Below are 14,552 nucleotides of genomic sequence, written 5' to 3' on the forward strand. Positions count from 1 at the left end.
ATCTGGAAGATTTTATTATACTCCTCTTAACCTATGTAATTTTACTTTGAGATATTCACTTTTTAAAAAGTTGTCTCCTTTCTCTGGCGCAGCAGCGTGTGAAGGTAACAGATTCCACTAAAACTGGATGTCAGGGACAGCAAAGCCACATGCACCAGCAGGGTCCTCACTGCCTATCGTGCGCTGCTCCCAAGGGAGCCCAGGACAGCGTTGGGAACCACGACAGAGTGGCACCTTACAGGCAGAGGACATCACCACAGGGAGGGACTGGGAGGGGCAGCACCTAAAAAAGTCCACAGCCAGGAAAGCATGGTGAGACAAAGCCTGCAGTGTCCGGGTGACCGGTGACAGCAGGAGGAGGCAGTGCTGTGTCCAGGCGAGGGGGCTCCAGCAACCAAAGAGTCTGAAGTCAGACCTGCAGCTTAGAGAGGGGACAGTGAGCAAGGTCACCTGTGGAGAGGAGCGACTGTGACCAGGAGAAGGGGATGTGTAAGGGACCGTGGGGTCCCGAGAGCACCCTGAGCCGTTAGCATTGGAGCCGATGGCAGAGGCAGAAGTAAGGCTGGTTCCCAAGGTGCCCACCTCTTGGCTGGCTGCTGCTGGTCCCCCAGCCTCACAGAGAGCCCGGCGTGGCCAGACTGTGCAGCACCCCAGCAAACAGAGGGGGACACTGACATCCTTGGGTCCCTGAGGTGGCCCCACTTTTCTTTCCGGGAGTCCAGAAAGCAGAGTATTTCATTCTTCAGTCACCTGTACCTCTTTAGTCTTTCCTATTTCTCCTGGGGAGGCAGGCGTCTAAAGGTGTCTCTCACACTGCTGCAGTTCCGAGCATAACTGGTTAGGTTCTGGGCTTCTCAGCTGTATAGCGATGCTGCCTCAGGAGCACAGCTTTGGGCCCAGCCACGCTTGTTTTAGAGAATATTTAGATGAGACTTTGGATTTTAGACTTAATGCTGAACGTGTGGAAACTTGGGGGGGGGGATGTATTTTGCAGGGGGGAAGAACATGATGGAGAACAGTGTGGGCTGAATATTCGTGTTCCCCAAAATTCATGTTCGAACCCTAACCCTTTATGTGATGGTAGGAGGTGGGGCCTTTGGCTGGCTTTAGGTCGTGAGGGTGGAGCCCCATGAACCTGATTAGTGCCTTTCCAAAGAGACTCTGGTGGGAATAAACAAGAAGTCAGCAGTGTTTGGCCCCAAAAGGTCTCACCAGAACGGGCCCCTGACCTGTTGCAACCTCCATAAGCCTAGGGTGAGGGGGGCTGCAGCCAAGTTGAGTGCAGACGATGTTCAGGTGCAGAGCTCTGGGAAGAGAGCAGGGGCAAGGGATGACTACTGGAGTCCAAGGTGTCTTGGAGGCGGAGCAAACAGTTTGGGTATCCTTGGGCCCTGGGGACCAACTAGGGCTGGGGCACCTTCCAAGGCTGCAAGCAACACAGCCAAGACGACTAAAGGAGGATGGGATGGTGGGTGACTTTCCTGGACCCAAGAAGGGCAGTTCCCTAGTCAAAGGGCTCCCTCTGTTTAAACTTTATCCACTGCCACTGCTCCCATCACATTCTTTCCATATTGGTGAATAGATTAAAGCCAATCAGTTAGTAACTGAACCCTACCACCATGACCAGGAGCTGGGAGGCTGAGGCAGGAGGATTTAAAATTCAACTCCAATCTGGACAATTTAAAGACAGTGAGATCTGTCTTGAAAATTAAGAAAGAGAGAGAGAGAGAGAGAGAGAGAGAGAGAGAGAGAGAGAGAGAGAGAGAGAGAGAGAGAGAGAGAAAAACAGGGAGGCTGGAGATTAGCTCAGTGCAAAGGCCCCTGGTTCAGTAGGTGGGGGAGGAGAAAACCGGGCATGCATTCACTTAAAGCACTGTGGGTGGGCGGGATGTGAAGGCCAGCAGAAGTACACTCCTCACTTTTGCTGACATCCAGACCGCTTGTGTACAAATTGATCCATGGCCGAATTGTGCGTCACCAAGGCGCCCACCGCAGGGAGCAGGCCGGCCTCCGGGAAGGGACCTTGGGGAAGAAGCGCGATCCCCAGGCAGAAGTTGGCCAGCCTCGCTCCAATCCGGTTGCCTATTTTTGCTCTCTTTCTCCGTCCGGGAGCAGACTGCAGGAGCTGACACAAAGTTGCAGATTCCAAAAGCGCAATGTGACTAGCGGGCTACACCGCGTAGAGAATTAGGATTACTTTGTTTCTCCTCTAGCGCCCACAAATCCATCCCAGGCCGCCAGCGTCTCCCGAGTAGCCCAGAGGCGGCCCAGGAGCCGCCTCCTTGCGGGCCCCTCCCCAATTTAGGCTTCTGGAGTGGGGTGCAGGGGCTTCTCCAGCCTCTGCCTTGAGCCGGAATCGTAGGGGCGCCTTGGGGACGCGTTCCCCAGGCTGGGCTCGGGCGTCCTAGCCAGCATCGCACAGCCTCCAGCCCACGGGAGCTACAGGGGGTGCGCGGCGTGGGCGCAACGGCGACTCGGGGTGCGCAGCGCAGAGGGTTGTCTCGCCAAGCCACTGCGATCGCGGCGAGGCGGGGCGCACAGCGGGGACGCAGCTGTGGCCGCGGTCTGTCCTCGCGCTCCAGCGCCCGGAGCGGCCACCGCGGGGAGGAGGAGCCGCGCGTGGTCCCGGCCGCACTGCGCCCCGCGCCCCCGCCCCACTGCCGCCCCGCCCGCTGCGCCGGACCGCGTTGCCGTGGCAACCCCCCCGGAGCCCCAGGCGCGCGCGCGCCCGCGGGAGCGCTTGACAGCGGCGGTGGTGGCGGCGGCGGCAGCTCTGGCTCCAGCCGCGCGCCGCGACCTAAGCCCGCGCGTCGCCCCCGGTCCGGCCCGGGCCCCCGGCCGCCCACTGCGCGCCCCGCTCTCTCTGCGTCCCGGGCCCCATGGAGCTGCTGGCCGCAGCCTTCAGCGCCGCCTGTGCCGTGGACCACGACAGCTCCACCTCGGAGAGCGACGCGCGCGACTCGGCGACAGGACACCTGCCTGGCAGGTGAGCGTCCTCCCGCGAGCGCCTGGCGACGGCCACCACTCGCCGGCCTGCGCACCTGGACCGGACCCCGCACCAAAGCCTCGGCCCTACTCGCCCCGGGCCTCACTGGACCACGTCCCCGGGCGGGTGCGTCTCGGTCGCCCTCGTCCCCATTCCGGTCCCCAGCGGTTCGCCTCTGCGCCCTTGCCCAGGTCATCCTGGGCGCGCTTCCCGCCCTGTCCTCCATCTTGCGGTCCTGACCCTGGGGCCCGGGGATCGAGGTCCTCAAGGTGCCAGGGCAGTGACATGCGGGGGACGCCCATGGGCCTCTTGGCCTCGGGGCCGTCGGGGCTGCCTTGAGGCGCTGGGCGCGGGCAGGGTGCGCCAAGTTTCCGCTGCCTACCCACGAGCTCGAAAAACATGAAGGTTTGGGCGGGCTTGTGTGGGATGAATCACCCCGTCGCGCCCTAGTGCAGTGACAGAACAGGCCTGGGGGGCCTGCTCGGCCGGGAGGGGTCACTGCATCACTGCGACCCTTGCCTGGGTGCCTAGGGCTCAGTGCCCGGGCCAGCAGCCACCGGGGCTACGCCTGTCTCCAGCCCGCCGAGGTGTGTCGTTGCTTAAAAATAACCAGCCTGCTGTCTGTCCTCCCTCCCTGGCAGCGAGTCGTCCTCCACCCCTGGAAATGGGACCACGCCCGAGGAGTGCCCGGCCCTGGCCGACAGCCCTACCACCCTCACAGAGGCCCTGCAGATGATCCACCCCATCCCTGCCGACTCCTGGAGAAACCTCATCGAACAGATAGGTGGGTGAACCCGGTAGGCATCAGCTTCATTTCGTGGGTGCCAGGAGACTCTGGAGAGGGCCTCTTGCACATGGGGTGCTGTTTTGATATTTGTGGTTTTCAACAGCTTCCCAGACAAAACTGCCACGCAGTATTGGTGCTGCTCCCCCAGGCTAACTTAGTCAGTGGGTGTCTGTCCTGCTCTCTGCAGAGCTGTCCACTTGCCCTGTGTCTCCTGTCACTTCTGCCAGGAAGATGGGGGGTGCACCAGCATTGCTGAACCAGGCAGGGGGCCCCTCCTTGAGCTCCCAGCAAGGAAGGGCTGGGAAGACTGGGGGAGATGCCTGGAGCAGAAGCTGAGGCGTGATGGGGAGGGGGGGCTTGGCAGAACCGCAGGATGGTGGCCAGCTGTACAGGGGCAGGAGAGGTTGAGATGAGGGCCCGGAGCTCAGAGGGTGACCTGTGCAGAGAAGTGCTGTGAATACACAGAGGGGCTTCTCACGTGTCCCCACAACTCCAGCACTTGCATTTAAAAAAAAGGTGCTAGTGACTTCAAATGAGTTCCCCTGTCATCAGCAGTGAGGGGCAGCCCAGGGTGTATTCTTCAATGTCCTTAGAGCAGCTGGCTCTGTGCTCACTTAAATAACAATTCTCAATTTGGAAGATTTCTTCCCTAAATACACAACTGTCCTCCAGTCCCAAACCTCAGACCAACACGGAGTGTGTCCAGGAAGGGAGCTTGAAGGAGAGGCTTCTCAGGGTCCCCCTTGTCCTGGTGCCCCACACCCTGTGGGAGGAGCAGGCGGCCGAGCAGCAGGGGCAGAGGATCTGTCCCTGAACCGCATCTCCAGTGTATCAGGCTGAAGGATGGTGGCTTTTGGCTTTGTTTGTGTGCGAGGAGAGAGGGATGATCTGAAACTGATGCCAGGTGGGAAATCCCGGATTTGAAAGAGACTCCCCAGGCCATGTCTGGAGCTCTCTGACACTCCATCTGGGATGGAGACTTTGATAATCCACCTCCCCATGGCCAAGCCCGGTCCAGTCGGGGCTGCAACCCACAGCTTCTGCCACCTCTCCAAGGGTGTGGGGCTTCCTCCCCAGGGCTGCTGCACAGGCATGGAGCTGGGGGGAGTCACTGTCTTGGGCCTCAGTTTCCTCCTCTGGCAGAGGTAGAGAATGCCACTTGGTGTCTTATTCCCAGAGGTCCTCTGCAGTACCTGCCAGGGTCATGGGGCCTACCTTCTGCTCCTGGAGGTGCAGAAGTATGGGGTAACAGCACAGGGCTGTCCCCAGCCAGCTGTGCCAGGGGCTTCTCGTGGTGCTCAGGGACCCTCCAGCAGCCTCTGCCAGGCATCGGGAAGGGACTGCAGGCTCCCAAGGTTACAGAGGAAGGAAGGAGGTGGAAGTGGTATGAATCGGGGACACTAGGTTGGATTTTACAGCAGCTGCTGGCAAAGCCAGGCAAAAGCATGCTGAAGCCAGGAGTGGTGGTACACACCTGTAATCCCAGCACTTGGGAGGCTGAAGCAGGAGGATTGCTGTGAGTTCAGAAACAGCCTGAACTGCATAGTGAGATCCTGTCTCAAAGAGAGAAAAACAAACAAACAAACCTTGTGTGAAGTGGTGTGGCTGTTGCCATATGGCCACAGCCCTGGTAGATCATAGACCTGAGAGTGGTCTTGTGGGTGTGTGTGTGAGTGGGTAAAATACATGTACAGCAGATGTTTCAATTTAAAATTTATTACAGTAAAAGCTACATTGCCATGAATCCCCTCAAAACCCTGCCTCTCTCTGTAAACATCCCATCGTGCCCTGCTGCTTTCTTGGCCTCCCTTGTTTTGAGACAGGCTCTTGCCCTGTGTTCGGGCTGGTCTTAAACTCACTTCTGTAGCCCAGGCTGGCCTTGCGCTGCCTCGGCCTCCCAAGTGCTGAATTACATTCCTGCCAGTTTCCGAAGCAGCCCTGCAAGGGCTCTTTTCTGTCTTTACGAGGCGAGAGAAGCAGTACAGTGACCGAGCACAAAGGCAGCTTGTAAAAGCAGGACAGCATGTCCTGGTCCACCTTACCCACCGGGGTGGTGCTGCGTGACTTATGTTCTTCCCCAAGGTCAAATGACCACGGAAAGGAAACCTTTTGAACTAGTTGAGGACGCTGAGATAACTATGAGAGTGCCACCAGCAACACAGGAAAGAGGACTCCAGAGCTGTTTCGGAGAGTGGCGAGGGTGAGGGGATGGATGTGTTCCAGTGAGGGAACTGTGAGCACTCTTGGCAATGTGTGTTCTGCTTCAGAACTTTACAAAGAGAAACCCTCTGCGTTTGCTATATTTTTTATCACTTCCGTGAGTGTGCGTGTGTGTGCACACGCGTGTGCATGTGCGTGTGCTGCTGTTGTCCCCAGCACCTAACGCGATGCCTGGCACTAAATACAGTAATGAAGGATTCCTGCTCTTTGCAGGTTTCTATTTGAAGGACACAAAGTGAAAAAAACGATGTCTTCAGGAAGAGGGATTTAGAAGGGCTGAGGGGCCGGGGTCACGTCCTGCAGGAGCCCGGCCAGCCAGGAGCAGGGCACCCAGGGCAGGTCGCTTCCCCGAGCTGAGATGGTGGCAGCGTCTTCAGCTCTGTGACCATGAGGCCCCGAGGGCCAGCGGTAGAGGAAACGCACCTTCCACGTGCAGTTGTGCCCACTCAAATGTACAGAAGATAAACGGGGAAAAGACGGCGTATTAGCGGCACATCACGTGCAGAGGTTTCATCAGACACCGCGCTTTCCCTGAAGTCATCTGCTCTTTCTGTATGGTAATCAGAATTTAAGCCGAATAAAGATGAAAGGTTATGAAAAGTGGTTTATATTCCCAGTAACTCCAAGAAAATTGGAGTTTAAGCTGTGTTCTAAATAGATATCTTGGGATAAAAATAGGAAATCTTAAAAATTCTAAAATTAATTGTATTGAAAGGCTTTAGCTACAGATAAAAATACATTCAGCAAAAAGTGACTATAGCCAGGCATGAGGGTGAACACCTGTAATCCCAGAACTCAAGAGGCTGAGGCAAGAGGATTATTGCAAGTTAAAGACCAGCCTGGGAGTGAGCTCAAGGCCAGCCTGAACTACATAGTGAGACTCTGTCTCAAAAAGACCATAAGCGATAGAGGTGGTCTGGCTCAGTGAACCAGTAGGAAGGAAGCTCCAAAGCTGGTCCATTTGCCTAAATAATTACTAGCTGTCTTTGTTTCCCAGCTCCTTTGGGCCTTATGAGACAGGATGGCTGCTATTGCTCCAGGCATTGCACACTTAAACAGCCATCCAGGAAAGCAGGAAAAGTGGTTTGTCTTCCAGTGTCTACTGGGGACAGCTTTTTGAGAAGCCCTTTAGAAGATGTCCCCTCTTACTCTTTCTCCTTGGCCAGTGTCTCAATCCTCTTCTATAATAAAAATACCTTAGACTGGATGTCTTGTTGGTCTTGTTTGCTATAACAAAATACCTGAGGCTGACTACTTTATACAGAAAAGAGGTTTACTTAGTTCCTCGTTTGAAGATCTCAGAGCTTGATACCAGCACCTACTCAGTGCTGATGGTGACTGCTGAATAGCATCAGGGGAAAGGTCACCTGGTGAGACAGGAAGTGGAGCAACTTGGAGGCCACCTTGCTCTTTGTAGAGCACAGCAGGTCACACTCAAGCCAGACCTTGACCCCTGAGAAGTTGGGGGGTGGGGGTGGAGGGAACAGAGGAGACGTAGCCGACAGCATCTGCCATGATGTGATTTCAGAAATACTATTTTCAACCCGTCTACCCACGAAACTAATATTTTTGTGTTTCAGCGTTTGCATCCCACTGGGAAGTTGCAGATAGTATTTACCTGGGATCTAGCTTCGGTAGCACCATTGGACGTGTTTATGAACCTAAACAAGTCTGCTAAGGGATGGGCAATGTAGCTCGGTGGCAGAGAGCTTGCCTGGCATGCACAGGCTCTGGGCTTGATCCCCACCGTGTGGGGCAAAGCTAAGGAGACACTTCTGTGAACTCTGGAGACCATTTCTTGTTTTGTTTTGCTTTTTGAGACAGGATCTTACTATGCAGCCCAGGCTGGCCTCGAACTTGGCGGCAACCCTCCTGCCTCAGCCTCCCAAGTGTTGGGATCACAGGTGTGTGCCACTGTCAGACTAGAGGCTGTATTTTTGAAAGGTGTTCAGTAGGTATTCAAGTGCCTTCCAGGTGTCGGCACAGTGTTAAGCGTGGAAAGTGACCCCAGGACCACCTGCAGGAACCAGTATAGACAGCATCAGATCACCAAGCAATAATTAATTTTCTGTCCCCAGCCATCCTCTCTAGTGTCACAATGGCATTGACCTCTGTGGGGAACCTAAAGGCCTGGGCTGAGACACTGTCAGCCTGGGTCACATTTGGCCCAGACTCTGATTTCCTTTTTCATTCTTTTGACACATGAACTCCATGCTGGATTCTGCTAGATCTTGGCACAGTAAAAACACAGGATCTTAATGGCTTGGAGTCCAGGCCACCTCCCCTTAGCGTGAAAGCTTTATAATGTTGATTAAGAGCCTCAGGGGCCAGTTCATTTCCAGTGCAGATTTGGGAGGCTCCTGCCAGGGAGCCTCGGTAACTCACCCAGCCACCATCGGGGTTTGGGAAGCACCTGCCTCCCCCTGCTGCTTAGATGGATCTCTGCAGCCCCTTGGGATCCTGAGCGGATGAGACGCTGATTTTTGCTTCAGCACGAAGATTTACAGCCATTCCCATTTCACAAATGAATACGGTTGAGTTTAATGCTGAAGCGTCTAGGGCTGTGGAAGGGATGCATCCGTCAGGGATATTAAAACATAGCCGGGACAGTTCCACCAGCCCTGCCTGCAGGGCGGTGGCCACGCAGCTCTGTGTTCGCGTCTGGCCCCCCACAAGTGGGGACAGCATGTGTGAGCGGGCTTGGGTGGGCAGTGTGTTCAGGGGTGACTTTATTTGTTGGGAAAAATGTGCACACTCAGCTGTGTTCCTAGAAAAGGAGAAGACGGCGGTGGCTCCCATGCCCCTGGAGGCTGCCACTGAGGTGCACCAGCCTGGCTTTCTTGGTATTCATCTAAAGTCCTGCTACCATTCTGTGATTTCAGGACTCCTGTATCAGGAATACCGAGACAAATCGACTCTCCAGGAGATCGAAACCAGGAGGCAACAGGATGCGGAAATCCAAAGCCATGAGGATGGGTCCCCGGCCGGTGAGGACGCCCCTGAGGATGAGGAGGATGAGGAGGAGGAGGAGGAGGAGCCCGCGAGCCCACCCGAGAGAAGACCTCTGCCTCAGATTTGCCTGCTCAGCAACCCTCACTCCAGGTTCAACCTGTGGCAGGACCTGCCCGAGATCCGCAGCAGCGGCGTGCTGGACATCCTGCAGCCCGAGGAGGTCAGGCTGCAGGAGGTAGGTGCTGGGGACTGCATCCTCAGGGACACAGGCATGGGCGGTGTCCTGGGCGGAGGGCTTGGAGTGACTGCCCTGGCTGGCACCCGAAAAATCTCTTGCAGCGTTCCTGCAAGGAAATAACACTATTTCCTGGGTGCCTGCCTTCTCAGGCAGCTCTTGGCAGTGTTGAGGGTGCAGAGCTTTGCTGCTTGGTTGGGCGGGAAGGTTGCGTTTTTACAGCTGTCTCTTGTCATGGTGGTTTCCACACACGCATGGCACTCAGCTTGAGGCAAGGTAGACCGAACTCTACCTTGTTTCTTTCTGTTCACAGTCTTCCACCACAGCAGTGTTGGGGCCATTTGAACTTTGGATGGGAAAATATTTTGAAAGCAAACCTTGGTCTGGCCACCTGCTACTGAAATGGTGCTACAGAAATCAAGGACCTGTGCTGATCACCCCTTTGTTTAGTGATCCAGGTGGACATTAGCTGACATGGGGAAGGCTGAGACCAAGTCACAGAGGTCCCCGGGGGCTCGCTGCTACCAGGGTACAGTCCCTTAAAACTCACCTGGACAGAGCAGGGGATGGTGGCACATGCCTGTAACGGCAGCACTTGGGAGGCTGAGACAGGAGGATGGCTGTGAGTTCAAGGCCAACCTGAACTACATAGTGAGACCCTGTCTCAATAAACAAAACTAACGGGCAGAGATGAACGGTGAGACCTCTGAGTGTTCATTTGAGTTGAACAAAGGTTATTTGAGCGTCCAGGACATTGAGTGGCTTAGAGAGACAAGAGTATGGTGGATGGCAAGGAGAATAGATGGCCAGGGCTGAGGAAATGCGTGTGCACACCAATGTGTGTGTGCGTGCGTGTGCTGGAAATTTCTGTGTTGGGAACAGAACGCAGGGCCTCACAGGTGCCAGGCAAGTGCTCCACCATTGAGCAAAACCCCAGCCGCAGTCCCTTTGGGATTTTAAAAGTGAGTGCAAAAGGAAAAAGTAAAACATGCTGGCCGTCATCTGTGTCTCCGCAGCAGCCACCCCTGCCCCCTGCACTCTGCAGCCCTGGCTGCTTCCTGGTCCTGGCTTCTCCTTCTTTACTCCTGTGCTATATTCCATAAACGCCTTCTCTGTTCTTCATTTTTATTTAAAAAACAGTTGAGTTAGGAGGATCACATAAGCTCATGGTGACACTGCCAGGCCCCCATCTCTTAAAATAAATAACCAGAGGGCTGGGGATGTAGCTCAGCAGCACAGCACCCACTTGGCAAGTATGAGGTCCTGAGTTCAATTCTCAGTACCAAAATAAATGAATTGCCGGGTGTGGTGGCACACACCTGTGACACCAGGGCTTAGAGGCATGAAAATCACTGCAAGTTCAAAGTGAGTTATGTAGTGGGTTCCAGGCCAGCGTGAAATGTGTAGCATGATCATCTTCAAAATAAAACAAAATAAATAATAAGCAAATAATCAATAAAAAACAGTAGACTCTTCAGCATTAACTACCAGAACTGAGAAGAGCTCAGCTCTGTATCTTCCAAACCAGACTCAGGTTTGCTCACAGACCTGCAGCTGGGAAATCTAGGCTCTGTAAATCCAGACTTTGAAACGACTCCGGGGGTCCCTAGGGGTCCCGGCCAGTGCAATCAGAAAGATGTTTTAGTCATGCTGCCCTCCTTACCTGGGAGCGGCGAATTATAAATGGTGGCTTCAGAAGCTTGCTTTTGTTTTTCCAAATGAAGCTTGTGCTGTAGAGCTCTGAGATCAACCCTAGCAAGCTGAGTTTAAAATATCATGGCCTGAATCGAGTATGGTGTCACACACCTGTAATCCCAGCACTCAGGAGGCTGTGGCAGGAGGACTGCTGTGTGTTCAAGGCCAACCTGGACTACAAAGTGAGCTTAAGTTCAATTTAAACTGCATAGTGAAACCCTGGCTCAAAAAAAAAAAAAAAAAAAACATGGCATGAACCGTTGCCAACACCAGTGGAGCTAAAAGCAGAGAAGGAGCCCTGCCACACTGCAAGAAAAACAGAAAACAGCAAAGAAAAGTGTAAAAAGAACAGAAGAGTGATTAAGACACCAGTCGGTTAGAGCAATCAATGTTAGTTGCTGAAAGTCCTCCATAAAATACCAAAACCTGCAATGGTCAGAAAGGTAAACCCGCTATCTGAGCAGACCGTAAAGCCAGGACAAGACAGTAACAAGGTCGAGCTGGGATTCCGGTAATCCCAGCACTTGGGAGGCTGAGGCAGGAGGATCGTTGAGAGTTCGAGGCCAGCCTGGCTACAAAGTGAGCTCAAGGCCAGCCTGCAGTGCATAGCGAGACCCCAGTGCGTCCAGCCTTTCCTTTGACCACTGGCCTCTCTAGGGGGCCAATGCTATCCAAAGTCTTTGTCCTAGTAGAGCACAGCCCTTAGGCGCTGTCTGCTTTTGAAGTTGAGGCGTTTATGGAGATGAAGTGCAAAACCATTAGAGGTCATTACAGTGTTTCTCCCCTAGTATTTTTACACTGGTTTGAGCCAGGTGTGGTGGTGCACATGTGTAATTCCAATACTTAGGAGGCTGAGGCAGGAGGATGATGAGTTCCAGACCAGCAAGGGCTACACAGAGAGTTCAAGGCCAGGCTGAACTACACATTAAGATTCTGTCTCAAAAGGAGAAAGAATGGCTCGGGAGATGCAGCTCATGACGCACTGGGGGGATATCCACATCTAAACCCATAACATACTACCATACGTTAAGCCATAACGAAAAGCCCGTTTAATTTTTATTAAAACTTTACTGTGGCTGTGATAAATCACTACATTGTAGTGAAACAAGCAAATAAAAACTTAAAATCAGAAATGTTTCAAATGCTCCTAACTTTGAGGATGAGGAAATAAATTTAGTAACTACAGAATACATCCAAGGTGACCAAGGCAAGCCTGAAGTCCCATGGCGTGGCATCAGTGCTGCATTTAGATTGAAATTCACAGCCTTTCATGGTTTGTTAGGTGAGGGATAAACACAAAATCGGTTGAGCTCCTCCGATGTCAGAGAAGACACCCCAAAAGCAAGGTCCCAACACCCCAGAAGGATGCTCCCGAGGACACCAGCCAAGGCAGAGAGTCCCGAGAAGAGGCTGAGCAAGTGATCTAAGAAAATGCAAGCTACCAAACACAGGCTCAGAAGCAAGTATTTTAGGTGGGTGCAGGCACGCAGCTGGAATACCAACCACTGGGAAGGCTGAGGCAGGAGGAGCCCTTGAGTCCAAGAGTTCAAGACCAGCCTGAGCAACATAACAAGACCCTCTTTAAATTTAAATATGTTTTTTTTACTTTTTTTTTTTTTATCAGTACCAGGGATCAAACTCACGACCACACGCTTGCAAGGCAGGCGCTTATGCCACTGAACTAAATCCCCAGCCCCTTAAATACATTTTAAAATAAAAATGCTAAAAACACAACAGTACACCAGTATTCAAAAGGATTACTGGCAGAAGAGAGGCCAAGCCTGGTGCTGAAATGCAGCAGAGCTCCTGGTCTGCAGCAAGCTGCCTGGCAGGACCCGGTGAGGGCAGGGCCGTGTGGGCAGCGCCCAGGATCACCTCCATTCCAAGTGGTTCCCAGAGGTGGAGGCACTGCAGGTTTCCTTCTGTGGGTTCTCTCTCAGCTCCCTGAGCCCCCAGGCACTGCAGCAGAGGTTGGATAATGATGCCTCGGGCTCCAGGCCACTGTGGGGACCATGGTGCTGCTGCCAGGTGCACTGGGGGCAGTGGACGCAGGGAAAGGCATGGAGGTGACTGCGCTTCAGAATCCTTTCACAGGCTCAGGTGGCTGCGGTTCAAAGCTAGGAAAGTAGCGATCATCAAGTCCGATCATTACAGCACATGCAAGTACAAGTGTTTTAAAACCCACCATGTAGTTGAAGGCTGTGCGTGTGTGTAGTCAAAACCAGTTTTCTCTCAGTGATTAGTAGAACCAAGGACAAGAGATCATAGAGAATGCATCGACCCCCCCCCCAGCGATAGCAGACTATACAGGGCTCTCAGGTGTACAAAATATTAGTAATTAAAATATATGAACAGCGCGGCTGCGTTTAAAAAAATTAAAATAAATAAAATAAAATGAAAATAAAAAATAAAAAAAAAATGAAAAGAGTAACATATCATGGCTAAGTGGGGTTCACCCTGAGAATGTAAGCTTAGTGAAATATTTAAAAATCAGTGCACAAAGCTGGGTGGCGTGGTGACTCACGCCTGTAATCCCTGCACTCGGCAGGCCTCAGCCTGTAATCCCCAGTACTCAGGAGGCTGAGGCAAGAGGATCACCATGAGTTTGGGGCAGCCTGGGCTCCACAATGAGACCCTGTCTCAAAAAAAAAAAAAAAATTGGGGCTGGAGATTTAGCTTAGTGGCATAAGCACCTGCCTTGCAAGCAGGCGGTCATGAGTTCGATCCCCAGTACCGATAAAAAGAAAAAAAGAAAAAAAATCAAAAGAGACTGATAAGAGCATAAGAAGTTTTAGACTTTGAGAAAATATTTCAATTCATTCATCTAACAAGACACAGCAGAATATATACAAACTCAACAGGGAAATTTTTAATGTAAAAATAGATAAAAGATAAGCTACTTCAATAGAGGAGATATATAAAAGACATAACCGCATATTGGCCTAAGTTATCTTTCTCCTGTTGGTTTTTGCAGGGTGGGGCAGTAGGGCTCAAACCCAGGAACACTGTATCACTGGGCCTTTTATTTACTTACTTTTTTTTTATTTGGAGACAGAAGTCTCACTAAATGGCCCGGGAAGGATTCAACTTTGAGATTCCCAAGAGCTGGATTACAGGTGGGCACACCCACTGCTCCCTGCTCTGAACTTGGCATTAGAAACACACTAGGCCTGGGCTGATGCCTGGAATGTACCAATCCTAAGATATTTTTCACTGTTCGCTGAAAACTCAAGCTTAGCCACATCCCACGTACTTTCAAACATAGTGACTCTATCAACCCTCTCACCTCAGCCCATCCTTTAGCTTCCCACGAAGCCTTTAAGTTTCCTTTAAATGCTGGCGATGCCAAGTGTGGGTGTGACCACATGGCGGCTACAGGGACTTCTCTAGAGAAAGGTGGGCCGTTTCTTATGAGGTCCATCGTGGATTTCCAGCACCTGTCACCCAGCACCCAACACCGCCTTTTGGGAGTTTCCTTCAGCAGCTCTCAATGGCCACACCCTGGATATTGGGATTGGAGCACAGTTTGTCTCAGGGTCTGCCCTGTGCATCGAATTGCATCTCTGGCTGCTGCCCACTGGGTGCCAGAGCACCCCGCCCCACTCACGACACCCTAGATGACTCTAGACCCAACTGAATGTTCCACAAAGGAAATAGCAGCTTCTGGTTGAGAGCCA

The 14,552-nt window shown here is 52.8% G+C and overlaps 1 protein-coding gene across 4 annotated transcripts in view; it reads left to right on the forward strand.

The window, feature by feature from the left end:
* Nucleotides 1-14,552, forward strand: part of Ngef (neuronal guanine nucleotide exchange factor) — a 65,674-nt gene that overhangs the window by 32,488 nt on the left and 18,634 nt on the right. Inside the window, exons 1-3 of one of the 4 annotated variants that reach the window (XM_063237096.1) lie at nucleotides 2,739-2,986; nucleotides 3,628-3,770; nucleotides 8,876-9,180. In XM_063237096.1, coding sequence (XP_063093166.1) covers nucleotides 2,880-2,986; nucleotides 3,628-3,770; nucleotides 8,876-9,180 — 555 coding nt within the window. In that variant the 5' untranslated portion in view covers nucleotides 2,739-2,879. Of the gene's footprint in view, nucleotides 1-2,738; nucleotides 3,113-3,627; nucleotides 3,771-8,875; nucleotides 9,181-14,552 lie in introns of those variants that run through there. The other 3 variants (XM_003474410.4, XM_063237097.1, XM_023566896.2) reach the window with 3 other exon arrangements.

The sequence above is a fragment of the Cavia porcellus genome, unplaced genomic scaffold (assembly GCF_034190915.1).
Source record: "Cavia porcellus strain 051 isolate PalLab524CR breed Dunkin Hartley unplaced genomic scaffold, mCavPor4.1 scaffold_26, whole genome shotgun sequence".
Taxonomy (NCBI): domain Eukaryota; kingdom Metazoa; phylum Chordata; class Mammalia; order Rodentia; family Caviidae; genus Cavia; species Cavia porcellus.